At 40.9% G+C, this 24824-nt stretch overlaps 2 protein-coding genes across 3 annotated transcripts in view; both read left to right on the forward strand.

Annotated features, from left to right (window-relative positions):
- The window catches only part of SAR1 (SUPPRESSOR OF AUXIN RESISTANCE1), a 333388-nt gene that overhangs the window by 166236 nt on the left and 142328 nt on the right, over positions 1-24824 (forward strand). For both annotated transcript variants that reach the window (XM_089384665.1, XM_089384663.1), the window contains exon 13: positions 20906-21068. In XM_089384665.1, the coding sequence (XP_089240791.1) occupies positions 20906-21068 (163 nt within the window). The remainder of the gene's footprint in view (positions 1-20905; positions 21069-24824) is intronic.
- Positions 1868-5064, forward strand: LOC149220118 (uncharacterized). The gene is made up of 2 exons (XM_089384666.1): positions 1868-4183; positions 4294-5064. Exons 1-2 carry the CDS (start codon positions 2260-2262, stop codon positions 4887-4889), a joined length of 2520 nt encoding a protein of 839 aa, XP_089240792.1. The 5' UTR covers positions 1868-2259; the 3' UTR covers positions 4890-5064.

A 24824-nucleotide genomic window follows, 5' to 3' on the forward strand; every position in this document is an offset into this window, starting at 1 on the left:
AGATACATTGAATCAAATTAAACTAGAGTGAGTGGATCAAAACTGAGTTTTATTCCGCAATGGCCAAAAGGTTGGCTGCACCAAGATGACTTAAAAAACTTGAGACAGTGATACTTGTTGCCGCAAAATCTAGCAGGTCTAGGAGAGGGAAATCCTACAGGGTGTAAACTAGACCAAGAAGCAACAATGGAGTAGTGGCCGACTGTCACCAACGCCGAAACCCCCTCTTTATAGGCTTTCACTCATGGGAGAGGTCGAAGTAGGAGAGAGATCACTTATAATAGATATTCTGTGGTTAATGTGTGAAATGATCGCACAAGGAGGTCTTCAAGAAAGTCACAGTTTATGTTCAAGGCTTCACAAGGAACAATTCACTTTCTATGAAGAGTCCTAGAAACAAGGGCACATGACCTTGTTGATTTGGGGTAGCATCGGATGTGCTCTAGCCACGAAAATTGGTGGAGAGGCTAAGGCAGATAAGATCTCCAATACCCAGAAAGGGATTGGGCAGATTCTAAACAGTTTGGGAGATATTAAAATAATTAATATTTTTAATGGAGTCCCTAAGTCTAAACTTAGGGAAAATAAAATATTAATGTGAATTAATATAACACTGTGTTAGAATGGTCCAAAAGTCATGGATCAAGCTAGATCTAATCTTAGCCGTTGATTAGGGACTTAATCTCGGTCGTTGATTTGTCAACGAGAAAAGTATAAGAGGACGCTTGAGGGTCACTTGGAGAACACATCGAGTTGATCAATGTTTCGATTTTCTGGGGCAAGGTTTGCTGAGGACGTCGAAAGAGTGATTAGAGTTGCAGCTGAGGGGCAGTGAATACAGAAGCAAAGAAGCAGAGAGGGTACCGAAGAGTCAGCATAGAAGCCGAGATAGAGGGACGCAGAGACAACCAGAGGCCACGCAGAGCCGACTAGGGCCACGCACAGGCAACCGGGAGCTGCGCAGTGCCTCAGAGAAGCCAGCGTGGGTGACGCAGAGGCTCTAGAGGCTGACGCAGTGCCTCCAGAGGTTGACGCAGGGGTTATTGGGTTGACGCTGGGCCATGAAGGGCTGACGTAGTCCCTAGAGGCAAACACTGGGGGTTTTCGTGGGGCAGATTGGATCTGGGCTGTCGGAGTGTTTATCCGAGGTTTCAGCCGGATTATCTGCTTCTGAGTAGAGAGGTACTATTGCCGAGATTATTCTCTGTTGCGTGAGTCGGTTTTAGCACCCAGATTATATTCAAAAACTGCATAATAATAAAACCCTCAGATCGCTGCACCGGTTTTCCCGCATTAGGTTTTTTCGGGGACATTGGGCCAAAAACAATGGTGTCACTTGTGTGCTTGTTTTGTTTTCTTCAGTTGATGATCTGTAATGTGTTGAGCATGTATTTGTATTTATTTTCAGTATTTACATGGTAAATAACTTGTTAATTAATGAGAACAAGTAGGCAGAAATAAATCAGAAAAGTACATGAAGGGTTTCTAACAGTTAGACTTAGAAATTCCAACATGGTATTAGAGGGTGGTTGTAGATCATAGGAGAACTGAGGACATCAGTCGAGCATAATAACAGCAACAAAAGACAGCTATCCTGAGCATAGTTTTAAAAACCGTTCCGGTCTGACCGGTTACCGGCCTAACCGGCCGGTTAGGAGGCTCACCGGTCAGAACCGGTGAAAAAACCCGTTTAGAAGCCTCACTTGCCCAGAAATTAGACCTAACCGGTAAAAACCGGCCGGTTTAGGTCAAAACCGGCCGGTTTATTGCTAACCGGCCGGTTCCGTCCTAAACCGGCCGGTTTAGGGACAGGCCGCCGGTCAAGGTAAAAAGCGCGCGGTTTTTTGCAGCTGAGGGCGGTTTAGGGTTTTTGGGGGTGAGGGAAAGGGATTTTCCCTCCAAAAACACCCTCACACTTGCTATAAGACACCCCTCTCACTCTCATTTGTCTCACACAACTGATTTGGAGTGTTTGTGAGTGTTTGTGAGTTTGTTTGTGAGCTTGGAGAGTGTGGAGTTTTTGCTGAAGTAGTCATCTTGGAGTTGGAGTTGGAGCTATTTTGGAGATAGTGTGTAGCTGTCAGTGGAGTTGCCATCATCAAGAGGAGGCTAAGGGAGCTACTTTGCATTTCCAGGTAAGGATTTGCACTTGATAATTCCTCATTTGGGTCTGCTGTCCATGAATTAATTTTTTTGTGCTATAAACTTCTCATTTCAATGATCTATCATCTATGCTAAGCCTATGAACTCTCTAGCTCTATGCTATCAAATTTTGTAGCTTGCATGTGCATTTTTTTTCCTACATTTATCATTGGTTTTCCATGTTCCTTAGCTGCAATTTTTTTTTTAAATGGCAGATTTATTTGCAAATTGTTATTATTTCAAGCAAACATGGCTCCAAAAGGAAAGGACAGTGCATGGGCTCATTGTGATGTAGTTGAGGGAAAAATGATATGCAAATTATGCCATAAATCTATTGGAGGTGGGGGTATTCTTAGGTTGAAACAACACTTGGCTGGGGTAAGAGGCCAAGTAAAGCCATGTGATGCACCAAATGCACTGTTAGGTCCTATTAGGGCAGAATACATTGCCAAGCTTGAAAAATTTTATGAGGATAAGGCTAGGGAGAAGGCCATCCAAGATGAAATTGCAAGGAAGAGGGAATTATTAGAAGCCATGAAAGAGAGTGGGTATGATGATTATGAGATTCAAGACTCCACTTCTATCCCTTCCACCAATGACCCCTTTCACTATGTTCATCCTTCTGTTGGAGTTGGCCAACCATCAAAAGGACCAAAGAGACAAAACATCCAAAGTTATTTCTCATCTTCTGCCACCATTGCTTCTTCTAAATCTAATCCCACTTCCTCCCAGCCAAGTTCTCAACCCACTTTGGATCAGCATTGGAAAAAACAATGCAAAGAAACTTCTCACCAATACATTGCTAGATGGTGGTATGATTCAGATATCCCATTTAATGCTGCTCGCTCACCTTATTACCAAGCTATGTGGGACTCTGTTATAGCTGCAGGAAAGGGCTTCAAAGGCCCTAGTATGCATGACTTGAGGGGAGCTCTTTTGCAAAAAGAGATATCTTCCATTGATGAGTATTTGACTGAGTTTAGAGAGTCATGGGTCAAAACAGGTTGTTCCATTATGTCAGATGGATGGACCGATGGAAAGAACCGCACTATCATTAATTTCCTTGTTTCTTGCCCTCAAGGAACCATGTTTTTGAAATCAGTTGATGCATCTGATAGGGTAAAGGATGCAAGCCTTCTATTTGAGCTTTTGGATAACATTATTCAGGAAGTTGGGGAGCAGCATGTTGTGCAGGTCATCACTGATAATGCCTCAAACTATGTTCTTGCTGGAAAGATGCTTGAGGCCAAATATAAGACCATATTTTGGACTCCATGTGCTGCACATTGCATAGACCTCATGCTTGAGGATATAGGCAAGGTGGAGTGGGTAAAAAACACTGTAGAGCATGCCAAGTGCATTACAAAATACATTTACAACCACTCATGGGTATTGAGCCTAATGAGGAAACACACTGGAGGCAAAGAGCTTGTTAGGCCTGCAATTACGAGATTTGCAACTCACTTCCTCACGTTGCAATGTCTCAATGGTCAACATAGAAACTTGCAGAAAATGTTTTCCTCTGATGAATGGTCTGAATCTCGGTGGGCTCGTAGACCAGATGGAAAAGACACCAAAAAGAAAGTGTTAGACACTTATTTTTGGAAAAGGTCTGTAGAGCTTGTGAAAATTACCGAGCCCCTTGTTAAGGTGCTAAGGTTGGTGGATGGGGAAAGATTGGCCATGGGCTACATTTATGAAGCTATGGATCAGGCAAAGGAGCAGATACGGGCAGCTTACAATGACAGGTTAGCTAAATATGGCCGTATATGGGAGATCATTGATAACAGATGGAACAATCAACTCCATCGTCCTATACATGCAGCCGGGTATTTTTTGAACCCAAGGTATCACTATAAAAATCGGCTAGGAGATCAGCATGATGGGGAGGTCAGAGCTGGATTGATTGATTGCTTGGAGCGCATGGTCCCTAACCATGTAGACCAGTTGGATATACATAGACAGCTTACTATTTTCAATCAAGCAAGTGGTACTTTTGGCAAAAACTTGGCAAAGATGGCAAGAGATGTGGACCAACCAGGTAAGCAATTCCAATTTCCATTTTGTTTTTCATTTCAAGTTAAAATTGTTTACGTTCTTTACAATTCAAATTATAAACTAAGTTACTAATTATTGTCTTTTTCTTTGCAGCACATTGGTGGGAGTCATTTGGTGGCCAGTGTCCTCAATTGCAAAGGTTTGCAATTAGAGTCCTCAGTCAAACTTGCAGTGCTTCAGGTTGTGAGCGCAATTGGTCTGTTTTTGAGCGCATACACACGAAGAAGAGAAACCGTTTGGAACAAAAACGGTTAAATGATCTTGTTTTTGTGCAATACAACCTTCGACTGAGGAGGAACCAAATGATGAGCAAATCACCTGATCTAGATCCCATTGTGTTGGACGATATTGATCCAACATCAGAATGGGTGGAGGAGACTGAAGATCCTGTGTTTGAGGCTGATTTTGATATCGACATGGCTTTAGCGGAGGATGAGGCAGACTATGTGGTGGCATCAGAACCAGGATCAGTAGCGGCATCAAGGAAAGGCAAGGAACCAATGGAAGGCACTAGTCGTGCAGGTCGACGAACTCGTGCTTCCACTAGGTCCACTTCTATTGTCATTGGTGGCATTGATACTGATGTTGCAGATGAGGCAGAGGCATCCTCAGACTCTGAACCAGATGATGTCTATGTAGCTCCTGATGATGATCCTGTGTCTAGTAGTGGTGATGATCTTGATGATTGATCATGTGTACACTGTAGACTTGTAGTAGGCCAATGGCCTCATAGCTTGCAGCATTGTTTTTGGACTTTATAGGCCATTTAGAGCCTCATTTCTTATGTATTTTGCTATTTTGTCGATGATATGTATTGCACTCGGTGCCATTTTGATATATTCACCTTTGCATGGTATATAAATGAGCAAACTTTGCATATTTTGTCTCTATTGGCTTGGAATCATGGTTTTACATCTTAAAAATAGTTTTTTTTTCATTAAAAATTAATTATTTAATGTATTTTTTAAAAACCGGTTCGTTTAGACCAAACCAGTCCCGGTTAGACCGGTTCCGGTCGGTAAACCGGTTAGCTAGGTGGACCGGTTCGGTCACCGGTTCCGGTTTTAAAAACACTGATCCTGAGTGACAGAAGCTGTTCCTAGCAGAGTAGCAGTAAGGAAGGGGTGACGCAGTGCTTGCGTCATCAAGATTGAGCCAGCAAGAGGCCAGTGCAGAGTTTGAGGAGGGCAGAAAAGGCTCACGCAGAGCCATGTAGAGACCAGGAGGGTTGACGCAGTTGGCTAGGGGAGCGCTTCAGCCAGTGCTTGATTGCACAAAGCCTAGGAGCTCTAACCTTCAGTTTGCTGGGGTTTGGGAGGCTGTGGGTAAGTTGCAGAGTGGAATTGGTGGGGTACGGTAGTCAGAACAGTACCTAACAGGGCAAGGCCAAGGAGTGGGGAGTTGCTACCGAGGATTTCTAGCTGAGAAATCCAGATCAGTGGTGCAACTGCACTAACGATTGGAGTGGGGGCATCTTGACATTGGCAGAAGGGTTTTTAGGAGGGAAATCGAGGCTTAGAGGGAGTCATACCAAGAAGTCCCAGGAGGGATGTAGAGGAGCAGCGAGATGGCAGTGAACAGGGTAAGAGACCAGGACAGGCTGGACGGAGCCTCAAACTTCATAGTCTAGAAGGCCAGAATCTTATCCGTTCTAGATAGGAATCGTGTCAAGCATTTCGCCTTGAGGATGATAGCGATCCCAGTTGACCCAGCTTATAACGACAAGTACGAGGAGGCAATGGCGAGGGCCAAGAGCACCATTCTTGACAAGGTCAAGGACCATGTAGTACCACATATTGTCAAAAAAGACACGATAAATGAGATGTGGGAGGCCCTAAAGAAATTGTACCAATATACTTCTGTGCAGAGAAGGATGTTATTAGAAAATCAGCTGCGGTCATACTAGATGCAGAAGGGAGAACATATCGACACTTTCCTCGGTCGATTGAAGGAGATCTGGGATCAACTTACTTCCATAGGGGCCACGTCGGATCAAGAATTGATGGTGAGAACAACCCTGAACGCAGTCTTTGAAGACTGGGAGGTGTTTGTCTAGAGCATACTGAGCAGGGCGACCCTTCTAGATTGGGAGAAAATGTGGGCGATTCTTCGCCAAGAAGAGATCAGAAGGTTGAGCAAGGCGGGAAGCAGCGACAAGGGGATAAAAATCAAGGAGGAGGAGGAGGAGGTGGATGCTGCCCTAACATTTGAGGGAAAGCAGGAGAAATGGAAGAAGAAGGACCTCTCCAAGGTCTAATGCTTCCACTGTGGGGCGTTGGTTATTTATGCGACCCAGTGTCCAAGGAAGAAGAGCAAGGGAGAGGCCCTCGAGACCAAGGCTGCGCCAGCAAGGGCAGAGAAGGAAGTGGAGATAGACGATGACTGTGCCATGAGTGTGCACACACCACTTGAGTAGAAGTGGGGAGACATCGAGCTGTAGTCAGAAGGGCTACAGGCGATGAGGGGCAGGATCCTCGAGGTACCTAGCCTCTTGGATTAGACCTTGCTACGGGAGCCCCAAAGAGGAGTAGCAGTACCGGTGCATGTTAGTAGAGACGGATGCAGATGGAGCGACAGAGGGAGTTACAGTGCAAGATTCACAAGACAACGTGAGGCAACAGTGTGAGGAGCACGGGAGTGTTGCACCGGTGCAAGATGGCACAGAGAGGTGTGCAACGGTGCGAAATGCATGGAATAGTTGCAGCAACGCAGAGGTCAGAGAGGGAGCACTTGTCAGCTACAGAGAAAGCTTCAACATCATGGGTGTCTCTAGCTTGACAGAGATGTCAGAGTTGGGAGATCAGTTACTTACTTCTCAGTAACTGGGTTGCAGTGCAACAATTAGCAGTGATAGTGCTATGGGCATCACTGTGCAACGGGATGAGATGGAGTTGCGGTACGGATGCAGCAGTGGCAGTGGCAGGGCCATGGGTAGCAGTACAGGATGCAACAATGCAGATGATGGTGGATGATCAGGGTGATACTCAGTGAGGAGTATTGCCAGAGCACAATCCTCGCTAAGAGGGAGTGTTGATTTGGGGTAGCATCGGATGTGCTCTAGCCACGAAAATTGGTGGAGAGGCTAAGGCACATAAGATCTCCAATACCCAGAAAGGGTTTGGGTAGATTCTAAATAGTTTGGGAGATATTAAAATAATTAATATTTTTAATGGAGTCCCTAAGTCTAAACTTAGGGAAAATAAAATATTAATGTGAATTAATATAAAATTGCGTTAGAATGGTCCAAAAGTCATGGATCAAGCAAGATCTAATCTTAGCCATTGATTAGGGACTTAATGTCAGCCGTTGATTTGTCAACGAGGAAAGTATAAGAGGAGGCTTGAGGGTCACTTAGCGAACACACTAAGTTGATGAAGATTTTGATTTTCTGGGGCAGGGTTTGCTGAGGAAGTCGAAAGAGTGATCAGAGTTGTAGCTGAGGGGCAGTGAATATAGAAGCAGAGAGACAGAGAGGGTACCAGAGAATCAGCACAGAAGCCGAGAGAGAGAGACGCAGAGCCAGCTAGACGCCACACAGAGCCAGCTAGGGCCACGCAGAGGCAACCATGAGTTGCCAAGTGCCTTCGAGAGCCAGCGTGGGTGACGCAGAGGCTCTAGAGGCTGATGCAGTGCCTCTAGAGGTTGACGCAGGGGTTATTGGGTTGACGCTGGGCCAGGAAGGGCTGACGCAGTCCCTAGAGGCAGACGCTGGGGTTTTCGTGGTGCAGATTGGAGCTGGGAGCTGTTGGAGTGTTTATTCGGGGTTTCAGCCGGATTATGTGCTTCTGAGTAGAGAGGTACTACTGTCGAGATTATTCTCTGTTGGGTGAGCCGGTTTTGGCGCCCAGATTGTATTCAGAAACTACATAATAATAAAACCCTAAGATAGCTGCACCGGTTTTCCCGCATTGGCTTTTTCTGGGGACATTGGTCCAAAAACAACGATGTCACTTGTGTGCTTGTTTTGTTTGCTTCAGTTGATGATTTATAATGTGTTGAGGATGAACTTGTATTTATTTTCAGTATTTACATGGTAAATAACTTGTTAATTAATGAGAACAAGTAGGCAGAAATAAATCAAAAAAGTACATGAAGGGTTTCTAACAGTTAGACTTTGAAATTCCAACAGACCTAGGGTTTGATAGAATAAGGGCACATGACCTAGGGTTTGATAGATTTGATGAGTGTTGAAACAACTCAAGGTCAAGGCAATGAGAAAAGGCTTTTTGAAACAAATATTAGCTATGCCAAGGCTCATGAAACCTTCAAGGAAGTCCTTCAATTGAGGTATGAAAAACTAGGGTTTTCATCTTAGGACAAACACTTACGGAAAGAGAATTTATGGATGAAATTGGAGTGGATACCCACCAAATTGATAGGTTATGAGGCAAACCCTACCTTCTTGATGTTTAGGCTTTCTAATCACCAAAATACCTCTTGCCTAGAATTTTTCACCAAGCCCTAGTTTTCTACCCTAGCCTTGAAAGGACCTATTAGCCACCAAAATTGGGTACCCCTAGGAGAGTTTTTCTCCTGTTCATCCTCTTTGAGTCAACAACCAACAACCCCTCTCAACCTTGTTAAACTTTACCTCTCGTCCACTTTCTTTTCTTTCAAAGGCACGATTTATGAACAAATTGAAGGTATGACAATCGAGTCTTCCCATTCTCCTGTCGTCGCTAACATCTTTATGGAATTCTTCGAGGTGAAGGCTCTCAACTGCTGGCATTTAAAACTGAAGTGTTGGTTTCGGTTTGTCGATGACACTTTTGTCATTTGGCAACACAGGAGGGTCGCACTTGATGACTTTCACTCTCATCTTAATATCATTTCTCCTCACATTCAATTTACCATGGAAATTGAATCTAACAAATCCCTTCCCTTCCTTGATGTCCTTATCTCTCAGCAACTTGATGGTTCCCTAACCCATCAAGTCTACCGAAAAAAGATACACACTGATCAGTATCTCCATTCCCATTCTCACCATCACCCATCGCAGAAATCTGGTTCTCTCAAAACTCTCATCTCTTGAGCCCTTAAAATCTCTGCTCCTCAATTCATTCCTTTAGAAAAAGCCTAACTTTTCAAAGCTTTCAGAGTCAATGATTACACCCCTTCTGAAATCCGTAAAGCCTTTCAGGATGTTTCCAATCCCAAATCTTGATCTGTTCCACTCTCTTCTCCCCAAGGTCAGGTCTCTCTTCCCTATATTAAGGGGACCACTGACCTCATTTATGAAATCTTATCAAAAAGAAATATTAAAATGACCTTTAAACCTCATAGATCTCTGAGGCAGATGTTTTGGTTAGCCAAAGATAAGTCTGACCCTATGTCATGTTCAGGGGTTTACCAAATTCCCTGTTCATGCGGAAAATCTTATATTGGTCAAGACTGTTTGTCCTTACAAAGCTCGTTTGAAGGAAGATATAGATGATACTAACCATCTTCGTTTACTTAAGTTGGCCATTGCTGAGCATTCATTTAATTCAAAACACCTTGTTTGCTTTGATGAAGCCAAAATCCTAGCCCTGGTTCCTTTTTACAATGCTTGCATAATCAAGGAAGCTCTTGAAATCGAGAAGCACCCCAATAATTTCAATAGGGAACATGGATTCAAATTAAGCCAATCCTGGAAGCTTGTTATCATAGTTTTCAAAAATGACCAATCTAAAATGGAGCCTGATCAAACCATTCGGTTCATTAGCCATGGCCATCAAACCGGTTGAAAAGCCCGATTTTCTTAAGAATGCATTGGTTTTTTGGTATGACTAGCCATAAACTGGCTGGGTTATGAAGGAGTTGGCCGGTTTTCCCAAAAACTGGTCGGTTCCTTCATAAATCGGTCGCTTTATTTCCAGGCTAGCTACAAACCACACAAAATGCAGTTTTGTGAGTTTTGATGCCGTTTTGAGGGAAATTTGTTGTTGTTTCTCTCCAAAAGCAAGAAGAAAATCATGCCTCCCCTCTCATTTGCCTCACACATATCAACCCTAGCAACACTAGCAATCAATGGTATTGTTAAATTCTTAAAGTAAAAGTCCTTTTACTTAAATTTTTAACATTACCATGAAATGACTCAGGATGTTTGAGAGTGGTTTCAATCTCATTGGATTTCATATGGAGAAACTGTAATTTTTGAGTTCACTCAAAATTCAACAGACTTAATGGTTTTCAAGATTTCATGGTTTGGGGGTTTGTAATGTTTCCATTTGATTCTATCATGCATGAGGGTATGAGATTGGCATTTGTTCAAGAGCATGAAGCCCTTTAAAAAACTAGATGTTGGTGGAATTTGTTTTTGAACTTGTTGATGTTGGTGGCATTGATTGTTGAACTCCTCTACCATTGCCTTCACAAGAATGTACCCTTCACTCAAAGGAAGATACTTGATTAGGGATGCTAAGATATTTCTACCACATTAGAAGGTTGAGGAGATGAACCCTTCACTCAAACCAAAATCACTAGTTAGGCATGTTAAACTTTTTCAATTTCTATCATATTATAAGGCTGAGCAATCCAAGTCTGAAGGATTTGAGCGAGTTGATGTTTATGTATCTCTTGCTGATGATCACATTTGTAGTAGCGCTTAATCAATGATGAGTTTCATGAGTGATCATGTTGATAAGTGATTTATAATTTTGATGTCTATTTTTGCTGCTACTACTACCACCTATGGTTGCAAAGGAGTTTTTAGGAGTCCTCAAACACTCAGCCAATTTATTTATGTAGTTCATGTTGATGATCTCTTGTTTAGTAGTGGTGATGAGTTTGATCATGATGAGGAGTGATCATGTTGAACACTGATATGTAGACTTGTAGTCTTGTAGTAGGCCAGTGACCCTATAACTCTTAACATTGTTTTTGGAGTCTAGAGGCCATTTAGAGCCTCATTGATTATGTATTCTGTTGCTGATATGTATTGCACTCGGTGCCAATTTGATATATTCACCTTTACCTGGTATATAAATGAGCAAACTTTGCATATTTTATCTCTATTGGTTTGGAATCATGGTTTTAAATCTTAAAAATAGTTGTTTTCATTAAAAACTAATTATTTTATGTATTTTTTTAAAGACCAGTTCATTGATATTTGACTAGTCCTTGTTTGACCGGTTCCAATTTGAAACCTGGTTTGATAGGTGGACCGGTCTAGTCACTGGTTCCGGTTTTTAAAACTATGCCTGTTATCCATCACCCTTCGCGTTAATTTTGTTTTGCTTCTTTCAATCCTGATTTGTTTATCTAATTTATTTTAGCTTGTTTATTCTCCCTTATTTAATCTGGTCTAATTCGTTCCATGTTTTGATTCTGCTCCAAAGATATTTATATTTTATTAGTTTAATTTTTAATAATTTATTTTATTGCTAAATGTTTTATTTTATTGTTAATTGTTATTTATCGTTTATGGTTTTTTCCTCCCACTATTCTTTATTTATTTATTGATATTTCCTCCTTAACTATTTTAATCAAAACTTTCATTATTATGTGGTTTATTTTTAATCCAATATTTTTCTTTATCCCTTTGACTTGGTCCTTTTCCACTTCTTTGATTTTAACTTAATTATTTAAATCAAATGTCCGTGTTAATTTTTTTTTAATTGTTAATTATTTCATTCCTTGAATTCCCCCTCTTCTTTATTTATTTAATATCTGATATTATTTTCATTATTAATTTGAGTTTTATTGGTTTTGTTTTCAAATTTTTTATTTTATTTTATTGTTAATTTTCTAAATTAACAGTTTTATTATTATTATTTTAATTTTAAATCAATATAATTTCTTTATCCCTTTGACTTTGAATTTAACTTAATTATTTAATTTAAAATCTTTTATTAATTAAATCAAAATCTTCTTTACACCCCGTTTGACTTGACCCTTAACGACTCTCTTGAACACACACACACACACATATATATATTATCCCTAACGACTAATTAATTTCTTTTCCATTTAACGCTGACTAGCACATGTTTGTTATGGTTCAGTATTCTCTGGCCCACTCAAAAAGTTGGACAGGATATTAATCCTATAAACAGTGCCATCCAGAAATCTTCTACGAATATGAATAATTGTGGAAATCTTCATTCTATTAACCGCCTTGTAGTCCATATGATGTGCCATTTTATCTTTGCTACCCGCGTCAACCATATGTTTCCTCGCCCATTTGTCAAGAGCACATGTTAGAAGGTGGGCAATTCGATCCAAAAGGTATGCTATTCATTGCGCAATCGAGTGATTATTCTTGATTTTCATTTGGGCATTTGGCATGGATTATTGGGTGAATTGGAAGAAGGAAGGGATTTGACCATGGTTTAGTTCCGTCACCTTAAATAGGGGGTTAATTTTCAATTCTAGTCCAGTGGGACCTCCCTTGATGGCCTATAACTTTAGGTGGGCACTACTTGGGAAACCCCAATTTAGATAGCATGGTCATGTTTTCCCATTCCATACTTATCACTTTCCTCTGTACATTACAAGACCTATACTCCATCTCCCTTCTATGGGTTCACATGACCATTGGTCCATTGGGTTCTAGCACACCCCTTCCCCTTGTCCACATATCTAGATCGGGCCTGGAATAGTTTGCCCAAAGGTTGATGCAACTAAAAGAAAAGTCAAAGAAAGCATATCATGGCCACAAGCAAGAAACAAAAAGAGAAAATTATAAAATGCAAAAGATGGTCGGGACATTAAAATTTGCATGTGGGCAAATGCCAAGCATGAGCTCTACCTCTTATCATGATGGCCATCGCCCGGTTCCTATGACCATTGTTGCGCCATCACATCATAAAATGAACCCTTGCATGTCCCAACCCCGGGTGGGTGATGAGCTACCCCACCTTTAAGGGGGTAACCATTGCTACACATCATTCAAAACATGCTCTCATTTCCTAGAGATTCGAGTAGTAATACAAAAAAACATCAAGAAAAAGGCAAAAGGCAATAAGAGGGTTGGAAAAGCAAAGGCTGGGGTAACTCATGCATCCACGATTTCTCCCTCCTCACATATGTATGCCCAAAATGTGGACTTCCTCATTATTGTTACCCCTTTGACCATGACATTTGGCTCGAAGACCCTTTTCCCCTTTGTTCCATTATTATTCATATGCCATCTATTGATTGTAGGATGTACCTGGGGCTTGTCTTCCCTCTTAGTGGTTGGGAACACCTAATAAGGTCATCTATTAGCCACTTCTACCTAGGGAGGTAACACTATTACATGATCAAAGCCACAAATTTGGAAGGAAAGTCCTATTTGAAGTATCAATTTGCACTTGACTAACAAGCTTGGTCCACTTAGATGCACTAATCATTATTGTACCTAATGTTGAAGATGCAACATTGGACATTGTGTGCGATTGGCAGGTGGTTTTCATCATGGACTGGGAAACTTAACTGGGGCCCAAGTCCACTAGAGGAGCATTATGGCACCCTATAGGTGAAGCATTGAGAGCCATGGGACTCCTACTACTTGTAGAGCATCATTCCATTCCACAGGCACCTACAACACGCGAATAGTTTACACTTTTCCCCACATTATTCAGGAGATGATGGAGTTGGATCAGTGTGCCCTAGTCGGCTAGTAGCTAAGTTGCAGGAAACGTGGCCCTAGGGGGCGTTTCGCCAGGGGAAACGAAACGAAACGCGTTTCCCCGTACCGTACGGCCTGGAAACGCGTTTCCGGCCGTACGGCCACGTTTCCCGAAACGGAAATGTGGCTGTACGGCCGGAAACGCGTTTCCAAGCCGTACGGGCCACGTTTCCCCAAAAAAAACATTTGTTTTTTAATTTTTTTTTTTCTAATGTAGATCTCTTACATTTGTTTGCCCTAGTGTTGATATGCAGTTCATGGTAATGTTAAATTCTTAAAGTAAAAGTGATATTCTCTTTTATTTTTCATTTTCATCCTTTTACTTAAATTTTTAACATTACCATGAAATGACTCAGGATGTTTGAGAGTGGTTTCGCCGTCATTGGATTTCATATGGAGAAAGTAGAATTTTAGATCTTACTCAAAATCCAGCAGACTTATCTGTTTTTCAGGATTTCAGGATTGGGGGGATTTCAATGTTTCCATTGGATTTTATCATGTACTAGGGTATGGAACTTGTATTTAATCGAGAGAACAAAGCCCTCTATGCAGGGAGACTCCCAATAATCAAGAGAATGTAGGGTACTAGGGTATGAAACTTGTATTTAATCAAGAGCACTAAGGTCATTCGACTATGTATGAGGAGACTCCCAATCAACCATGAGACAAAAAATTAGAAATTTCTCGTGGCTGATTTTGGATATTTCTATTTTCATTATGTGATTATTCATGAGTAAATGTGATGTAAATTTAGATACTTATAGTCTATGCATTGACAATTGACAATTTTATCATAATGTAATAAATTAGAATGTATCATATATGCTTTATGATTGCACATATTTCTTAAATTCCTAATATATATATATATATGTTTGCGTTTCCCCGTTTCCAAAATTTGGGGAGGTCGCGTTTCGTATCGCTTCCCGTTTCGGAAACTCGTACTCGTTTCCCCGTTTCGTGCAACCTTGGCTAGTAGTGATCACATGGTTTGGTAGTTGATCTATGGCCCAAATGAGGTTTGCCAGCTGATCTGTGGCGCATATGAGGTTTGTCTCACCCCTTGAGACATGGGAGGGCTAGCACTATCCTCTCATCCCTCAATGTGAGAGAAAAATTAGGCTATTCTATCATTAGGGGACCCATGAGACCCATTTTGTGCCCTAAACACAAAATTGGGGTCCACACGATGATTTTCATGGAGATGTAGGGGCCAACCCCTTGAGTATGATTTTTGGAGCCCTCTTCACTTAGTCTGGTGCTAGAGGAGCCAAATACATGCACTCAAGAGGCATGCACATGCATGATGTTAACATTTAACCCCTCTTGTGGGTGATTTATTATGATTTTGCATTGGCTATGAGGTTGGCCTGTAACCTCATTTAGCATTTGCGCATTATTTTATGACTTGATGGGCTTTTAGGCCAAAATTAGATATCACTGGACATGTATATATTGGAGAAAGATCATTTCATCTCTTAGCAACATCACTTGAAAAAGTCGATCCTTTAAAAGGAATTCGCATTTGCTGCTTCATTGGCTATTGGATTATCTTGGATGTATTTTGATGTTTCAAAGCTATTTTGGATTATCTTTGGATCTATTTCTTCAGTGAATTGATGGATATACTACATGTTATCTTGTAAGTGCGTATTGTTGCAAATTTGTATTTTGAAATTGTCTAACGTATGGAATTGCAACTTCTAGATTATGCTTATTTGTGCCCTAATTTATTGAAGATAAATTTTAAAGGCTATCTAGTTGAAAATTGCATCTGTTACTCATTGCATAACATGTAATGAATGTTCCTAGTGGAGGAATTCTTGATAACTCCAATCAAATCCCATTTTTCGTAGAAGTGGGTAATTGTTGGGAATCGATACCTAGGGCATCAATTTTTAGCCTCCTTAGAGACAAATTTAACTTATGTTGAAGATCCTTGACCCCACATGCCCAAAGGACAAGGCACTAGTCTAAGTCCCTTGTGATCATTCTTACTTTTCATCCATAAATTCTTCTATTAAAATTTCAACCCTTTAAGGCTAGGATGTTAAACTAGGGCTTAGAGCGAAATTTTTAGGGTGAAGTTTTGTGGAGTTTTGAGAGCCTAAACATCAAGTTGAGGCTCTTGGCTACTTGACCTACAAATTTGGTGGGCATCCACTTAAGTTTCCTCCATAAAATCTCTTGCCTAAGAGGGAAAACCTAGTTTTTCCTCGTCAACTTGAGGGCTTTCTTGAAGGTTGTATTTGTACTTGTTGAAGTATATCTTAAGAAGCCTGTTCTCTCCATTGCCTTGACCTTAGGAACACCTAAACTCAAACAAAATAAAAAAAACGCTAGGTCTTGTGCATTTTCTTCCTAGGTCTCTCATCAAAAGCATATCGCTTCATAGTGAAGCCTTATACCTGAAATTTGAGTCTTTTTGAGAGATTCTAGTGTATCACCTTATACCTTAACTTTAGAATACCTTTCATGGGTGATCCTATTTTAGTGGTACTTCTCCAATCGGTGAAAATCTGTAAAGAGCAGGGGGCCTTGGCGGTGGTGATAGTGGGCCATTGCCCCATTGTTAACACCTAGTCTAGCTTTTGGTTTTGTAGGGTTTCCCTCTCCAAGGCCTACTAGATTTTGTGGTAATATGACCAAAATTAAGGGAAGAAGAAAATGGATAAAATTGAGATATGGTCACTAACCAAATGGACCAGTGCCTTGTTTCTTGGGAGTATGGAGTCCTTAATGTGTTAGATTAGCCAAAGAGCTTCTAAGGAGGCTAAAATTTGATGCCCTAGCAAGCAAAATTCTAATGATTTCCTATGCAATGGAAGATGAATTTTTCATGTGAGAGCTACCAAAGAGTTCACCACAATGGCCATTCATTTGCACATTTATATGAGTAATGCATGCAATAGATCATCTAGATTAGCATTCAATAAATACTCAACAAGTTAGGGCACATTTGCAATTACTAGAATCAACAAAATTCCATACATTAGACATGTAAGAGATAAATTTTCAACATCTAATTACACTTACAAAATATGCAAAGAATCCATTCCACTCATCCAAAGAATAGCTCCAAAGACAAATCAACTCCAAATGTCAAAGTTCCTCAAGATTACTCCAAAATTGTACAAAAGAGAAACGTATGAATTGCTCAAGAGATCCAAAATTCCAAGTGATGACATGATGAGAGATCAAATGAAATGACCGCTAATATATATGTGATCTACTAACTCCTACTTGCCTACAAGCCCTTCAAATCATAAAATAATGGGCATACATAAGCCTAGGTCACGAGACGACGTAGTAGCTTGTGTGAAATTATATTTATCTCCATAAATGTAAGTTGAAATGATGACATTATGCTAGCGTAGGCTTGCTTAGGGCAAGAACTGAGCTCCTCAAATGCCATGACAAGTGTAGAGGGGCTCTAAAATCATAATCTAGGGGTTGGCCCCTAGATCTTTCCAAAATCTTGTAAGCCCCATATGTGGGTTTGGGGCACAAAACTGGGTCTCATGGGTCTCCAAGTGGTGAATAACCCTGATTCTGTACCAATGTTGAGGGTGCTAGCCCTCCCATGTCTTAAGGCATGATGCAAACCTCATCTAGGCCTTGGATCAATTTCCAAACCATGTGGTCACTGCTTATCCAGATGGGGGCAAGTTTGTCTAGGTCCATCATTTCATGAATAATAAAGCAAATGCAGGAATGTTGTGGGTTTTGAAGATTCCCGTGGAGGCTATAAATGATGCTCTACAACTATCCAAAGTCCCGTGGCTCTCAACTCATCACATGTGGATGTCAATATGTCCCTCTGGAGGACTTGAACCCCAGTTAAGTTGCAGGCAATGAAGATGGTGCTAGCCCTCACATGTCTTAAGGCATGAAGCAAACCTCATCAAGGCCTTGGATCAATTGCCAAACCATGTGGCCACTGCTAACCCAGATGGGGGCAAGTTGGTCTAGGTCCATCATCCCATGAATAATAAAGCAAATGCAGGAATGTTGTGGGTGCTGAAGGTTCCCATGGAGGATATAAATGATGCTCTACAAGTATCCAAAGTCCCGTGGGTCTCAACGCATCACTTGTGGATGTCAATATGTCCCTTTGGAGGAGCTGGACCCCAGTTATGTTGCCTAGACCTATGGATGGAACCACCTACCAAGTACACACAATATCTAGTGCTACAACTTTCACCTTAGATACATTAATCATTATTGCATCTAAGGGAACTGAGCTTGAATGAAATGGGGCAAAATAACACTTCATTTGAGTCTTCTCTTCCAAATTTGGGGCTTTCGTCATTTAATAATGTTAGGAGTGGTTAATAGACTATCCTATTAGATGTTCCCAACCCCTAAGGGAAGCGACATGTCTTTGGTCCACCCCTCAATTGATAGGTGCCCTGTGAATAATGATGGAATGGAGGGGAAAAGACTTCATTGCCAAGTGCCATGGTCAAAGGGACAGACTATGATGAAGTACCTCATCCTTTATAGATGTGAGGAGGGAGCAATCGTGGATGCGTGAGTACTTTTGCCTTTTTTTTCCACCCCTTTATATTTCCTTTTATTTTCGTTGTATTACTACTCATAGCTTGAGGAATGAGAGCTTGCTTTGTATGGTGTATAACTTCTATTACCCCCTTTAGGATGGGGTTGTTCATCATCCATCAGGGGTTGGGACATGCAAGGGTTCCTTGTCATTTATGAGATAGGGAAACATTGACCTAGGGACTAAGTGGTGGCCATATGATAGAGGTAGAACTCATGCATGGCTTTTTCCCATGTGCTAATTTGTGAGTCCGAACAATCTTTTGCATTTTTATTTTTCTCTTGTTTTTCTTGTGGTCGTCATATGCTTTTTTTGTATGTTTTAGTTGCATCGACCTCGTAGGGTGCATTTCCAGGCCCTAACCATGTATAAGGATGTGTAGATGCCAATCCCAATGAACCAATGGTTGGTTGAACCTGAAGAAGGGAGGTGGAATAAGGGCTTGTAATGTAAGATGGAAAGTGGTACATATGGAATAGGGATAGATTGGGCTACACTATCTCAATAATGGTTTCCCAAGTAGTGCCCCATCCATCCTAAATCCATGTGCCATTAGTGGAGGCCCCATCGAAGTAGGATTTAAAATTAACCCCACATTTAAGGTGAGGGAACAAGACTACGGCCAAGATCCTTCTTTCTTCCAAGTTGCCGCATAGTCCATGTCAAAATGCCCAAACACAAACAAGCATAAGCACCTGATTGCAAAATGAATAAAGTACCTTTTGATCGGAAGTCCACCTTCCAGCATGTGCTCTTGACAAATTGGTGAGGAGACATATGACTGAGGCAGGTGGTGGAGATATGAATGACACGTTACATTGGCTACAAGGTGCTTGTCGGTGGTTGCCAACTGCTGGCTGAAAGAGATGAATAGGAGAAAAGTTTCTCATAAGGGTCACCCATTTTTGATGGGTAACAATATAAAGGCACAAAATATCAAGAGCTAGAGAACAGAGGGGGAGAGACAAAAGAAATAATGGAGACGAGAGGGTGAGGTGCCTGTTCTTGCTCAACACAATTTGATTTCGAAGGATCGCCTTCCACTTGCTTAAATAATAGTTCCTTGAATAATTCGATCTATAAGATTAGGAGAGGTGGCATGGCTATTATTGAGTCTTGGTTCACTTGAGTGGAGAAAAAATTGAGTTAATTGACCCTTTCTCAAAGTTAATGGGAGATAAACATTAGCTCTTGATAAACTTGGTACTTAGACTTGAGTGTTATTTTCCTTTTTTAGGCAATTTGTCGTCAACAATTCTAGCCACCTTATTTTTCCTTTTTTTTTTTTAAATTTCTCTTTTAAATTTCCAACTTTAGAATTTTGTTAGCCTCTTCTTTGGCCAAGAAATTCAAGTAGTCTCGTTTATCTCTTCCAACTTGAGGTGACAGGTCAAGTTCATGGAGGATAAATAGAGAGAATTTCTAGGAAAAAGTGAGATAATGGAAGAGAAAAATTAGGGGAATGAATGGAGGGTAATTAGGAGAGATGTAGGGAAGGTAAAACGCTTGAGGAGAGATAAAATATTAGGAGAGTATATAAATTTGCTTATAGTGTGATGTTCATGTCACTAATGAATCATCTAATTTTAAGCCACATGTGCATCCTCAACTGTTGCCACGTGTCCACCTTTCAGATTGCCACCTCATGCTGCTAAAAATAGGCACTGCTAAAAATAGTGATATGTCTGCAAGTCCACAATATTATGCTCATTAGTCTTGGAATGTGACGGGGAACCTAGATCAAAGCTATTAGTGCTGCCACCTAGAGATTGCTAAAAATAGAAAGTCCTCAGAATCGGATGACACCAGATGCAGAACTCAGTGGGGAATTCGAATATGAAATTACTGGTGCCTGGTTTTGACTGCTAAAAATAGAAAGTTCTTAGATTTGGATGAGAACAACACCATTGGATTCAGAAGCAGTGGGTGACCTGGATGTCTAATTAGACTTGACGTGCAACCACTGATAAAAATTGAAAGTGCTTGGAATCACATGCAAGTATAGGCCTCACTGGAATTCTAAGTTCATAAGGACTCGGAATATGTGATCCATGATTCCATACTGTTGTGCCATCACCGGAACTCCCTCTTCTACAAAGTAAGGAACCTGCAGAAAATAACAACTCTCTGCAAACAGAAAAATGTGTCTCAATCATCACTGAATCAATGCTATGACTAGTCATCGAGGAAACCTTCCCCACTCTGTATCTGTATCAATCTGTGAACCTGCAGCTGAATGAAATGTGCTGGTCTTTAACCCTCTAGATTTGTAAGGGGCACATTCAGGGGTTAAGAGGACCTCCCACAACATGAGAGGATGTGGGCAGTGTTGCATTTAAAACCTGACTTTTACCAGCTCAAAATAAAAATTGGATTTGAAATAATCTCAGAAGATATTTTTCTTATGTACGAATGGAGGAAATTACCTTTTTTTTTTTTTAAAGTTTATTATAGCAGATTGACGTGAGAACCTAGTAGATTATTTCTATGTGTCAGTCAATAACAATGCTGTATGATGACTTTCATTGACAATTCCTGTTTTTATTCTACAGGTGAGCATAGAACCTGCTAATATCTTAAGAATACAGCTTCAATTGATTCCAAGGGTCCAAGATATTGCTGTCAAGTATTTCTTGCTACATTGGATGTGTACAACTTCTGCAGAGGCTCCACCAGTAGAAGATTTCAGCTCACAGCTTTCTTTACTGCATATTGGTATGGAATTTGATTAATGCAATGCTTGTATTTAGAATTTAACTTTGTTACTTTTGTTACAGATGCAAGAGCATTAAATATTATGTTTTAGTGTTCATTTACCTTTATTCTTCTAGCAGTATATGTGTAAAATGCCACGTGTTGCAGTCAGGCTGTTTTTTTATTCTTTTTATTTTTGTTTTTCCCGGAAAGGAAAAATCTGTATATGCCTCAGCATTAGTTTCAACTTTCCAAATAATAGTTTAAATACTGCCACAGGATAAATATTAGGCTTCACAAGTATTGCTTTATGTGCTTAAATTATTAGCATCTAGCCTATAATATCTGTAATATAATGAATACAGAATGAAAGCTATAACTGATGATGAACAGAATAAAAGTGGGAATCATGGACTTGAAAACTGGAAAAGACAAAGAAATAGAGGAAGGAAATTGTGAAATGCTTAAACTTTTCAACCTCATAGTTGGGACACAAGAATGATGGAGTAGCAAATCCTCCAACCTTGAAGGTCTTCAGTCCGAATTCCTTGGGCATGGGATTGAGACATTTACTTCACTCCCTGTCTACTGTCTTCCATTGGGCTGTTTGCTCTGATTTTCCAATCCTCCTGATTTATCATCCACCCTGTTCAGAAATCTGATGATACTGTAGAGGGTAATAATTATTATTTATATGATCATTATGTTTGGCGCCATACCCTTCCCAAGATTTATGCCACAACCCTTGATCTTTACTTATCCTATGGTTTTGAGAGGCACAGGTCTAGAGCTTGTGGCCAGGATCGCCCAAGGAGAGGCTACCACATAGTGACTCACATCGTTATTATCCAGGCTATGATTGAGGAGGGTAGACAAAGGTCTTGAAAAGTCCATTGCTGCTTTGCTGGCTTTCAGAAGGTGTTTGACATAATTACAAGACTCTCCCATGGAGTAGCATCATAACCCGTGGGTATGTTATCTGTTTGTGTTAGTGGCAATGTTATCAGAACCAGAACGGTCATTGAACCGGTAGACCCCTCTGTCTGGTACCTGTCAGAACTGGACGAAAACCGGCAAAAACCCGGACGAAAACCGGACCAAAAAACCGGTCACCCAATAACACATAAAATATTCAAATTTTAAAGAAAACGACATATATTCATATGCATCCATATAAATCTAAATCATTTATGCACAAATAAGCAAAAGTTCCCATTTATAGAGAATGCAAGGGTGCACATAATTAAACTAACATAGTGCAATCCATATTTGGACTGAAAATACATCAAAAAGCAAGACCTAGATGGCCTGTAGCATCCAAAAAGAAAAATCATGCTACAACAAATACCTATATATCATCAAAATCTTTGCCTATATTGGGATCTTCATCATCCATAACATCTTCTAAGCATTAAACTAAGATAAAAAATGCCTAGCATGTCAATTCAAGATTTTGTTTGAGTGATGGGTACATATTTGGTAGGGTCATGACTCATGATAGAGGAGTTCAACAAGCAATGCCACTAACATCAAGGTACATAAAGGGATTGGTCCTCTTGATTAAATGCTAGTTCGATATCCTCATACATGACAAAATCCAATGGTATGTTATATGCTTAGAGCAATTTACTTCAATTTTTCATATTAGCCTAATGTCAATATTCAGATTAGCAATCACATCAGCATGATAGTAAAGTGCAGATAGAACATAAACATAAACAGTAGAAGACAAGCCAAGACAAGAGGACACGAAGTGGCACCAGCCAGGGACAAACCCCAATGTGGGAAAACCCTTGATCAATTCTTCTTATATTCTTCAATAGTTAAGCAGGGAGAGAGTTAATACAAATATACAAATCTGAGATTTTATGACAGCGGTAGAAAGTACATCATTATGATAGTCTTCAATCATTAAGAGTGCTGTAGCATATCTTGATGCAATATTCCTTCAATTTCTAGCTGCTCCAACAATTCTGGTTAGGGCACAATATGCAACCGTAAACTCCCTTGACTGAGATGAATGGCTGATCTGATAAGGGCACCTGAAGTGGTCAGCCCTAAGTAACCCTTGCTATGGTGCTATGGCCTATGGCCTAGCACATAGCAACACAGAAGTAAATGTCCTTAAAATAGTTATATAAACATCATCAATGCATGAGTGTATTAGCACCCTATCTGCATATGAAGCCAACCCTACGTAGATCTGATCTAAGTCTGAGGGCAGACTTCTTCAACACACAGTTTCACCTTATGACTCTGGCTTTCATTCCTTGTAAGCAGTCTCATACCTGGAACAACCTCTATCACAGTGCTGTCATCTACAGCAATGTGCTGTCACCTACAACAATCTGACCATGCTTCTTCTTGTTGTGCTGGGGCTTCCTTTGGCTTACTTTGATCTGCGGATTTGGCTCTTTCTAAACAGCGGATTAGGGTCTCCTTTAGCTGTGTTTGGGGGTCTCCTTTGACAGCGGATAAAGGGCTCTCCTTGCCCGGCGGCTAGGGCACTTTAGGACTGCGTATAGGCTTCCTCTAGACAGTGTATAGGAGCCTCCTTCAACTGCAGATATAGGGATGCATTGGACCTTTTGCTGCGGAATAAGGCCTGCAGTTAGGGCACTAGGACCCCTTCAAGACAGCGGCCATACGTTCTTTGTGACTATGGCTAGGGCATGGCCAGATCTTCTTCAACTGCGGCTAGGTGTCTCTCCCTGCAACTGCGTCTAGGGTACCTTGACTTGCTGCATCTAGAACCCTTCCTTCATTGCGTCTAGGGCTTCTCCCTCTTGACCTCTCTAGCCACCAAACCCAAACGAGTGGAGAGAGATCTTAGGGGAAGTGCGTGCATCAAAATGACTTGAAGACCTCTTCTATTTATAATGCAACATTGAGGATAAGTTGGGGTAATTTGCTTGCTGGCCGACCTTGACAAATTGTCAATAATATGAATAAATTCATATCTCCATAAATACATGTCGGAATCGGATGATCTTTAGATCAATCCTACACCTCTCGAAGAGAGGAATCCAAGAAAAATATCAGCTGCCATAAATAAATCAGCTGCCATAAATAAGTTGTCCCACATGGAGTTTGGCCCTAGTTGCCAATTTTAACATAAACCCCTAAAGCAATGACTGGCTTATCATCTCCTACTTGTTCTTTAGCTTCAATGAGTTATTTAATTATTTAAACAATGATGAAAACACTATTGCAACCTACACATATATACAAATCATGAACTGAAATAAACTGAGACAATCACACAAGGGACACCATTATTTTTGGACAATCGTGCTCGAAAAACCCAATTTGGGGAAACCGATGCAGTGTATAGAGGGTTTGTATTATTAAGCATATTCTTGAATACAATTAGGGTGCCAAATGCGGCTCACTCAACAGAGAATAACCTTGGCGGAAGTACCTCTATCTGGAGACAAATATTTCGGCTAATCCAACAACTAGATGATCAAAGCCCACAAATGACACTGTTGTTCCCAGTGTTGGTCAGCGATGGCTGCTCCAAGCTCTACGCTGGGACTACATCACCTCCTCTAGGAGTTGCGTCACCCTCTCAATGAGCCTCCCTAGCTTAGAAAGTTAATACGCTGAACTACTCTCTCTTTGCCCCACAAGAAAACCCAAATGCTGCCTCTAAGTGCCTGCGTCAGCCCCTCCAGCTTCTGCATCACCTGTGTCAACTCCTCTGGCCTTTGCATCACCCTCTCTGGAGCTGCGCTGTCTCTCCTAGTGCTGCTCTGCCTCTCTGCTATGTATACT

This window comes from Pinus tabuliformis, chromosome Q, assembly GCF_031772625.1.
Source record: "Pinus tabuliformis cultivar Carrire ecotype Pingquan chromosome Q, CPIR1, whole genome shotgun sequence".
Classification (NCBI taxonomy): Eukaryota; Viridiplantae; Streptophyta; class Pinopsida; order Pinales; family Pinaceae; genus Pinus; species Pinus tabuliformis.

Excerpts from the sequence above, each read along its gene's own strand:
- LOC149220118 (XM_089384666.1), top strand. The coding sequence starts at position 2,260 with ATGCTATCAAATTTTGTAGCTTGCATGTGCATTTTTTTTCCTACATTT. Across the intron at positions 4,184-4,293 it reads AAGAGATGTGGACCAACCAG|CACATTGGTGGGAGTCATTT; the intron begins GTAAGCAATTCC and ends TTTTCTTTGCAG.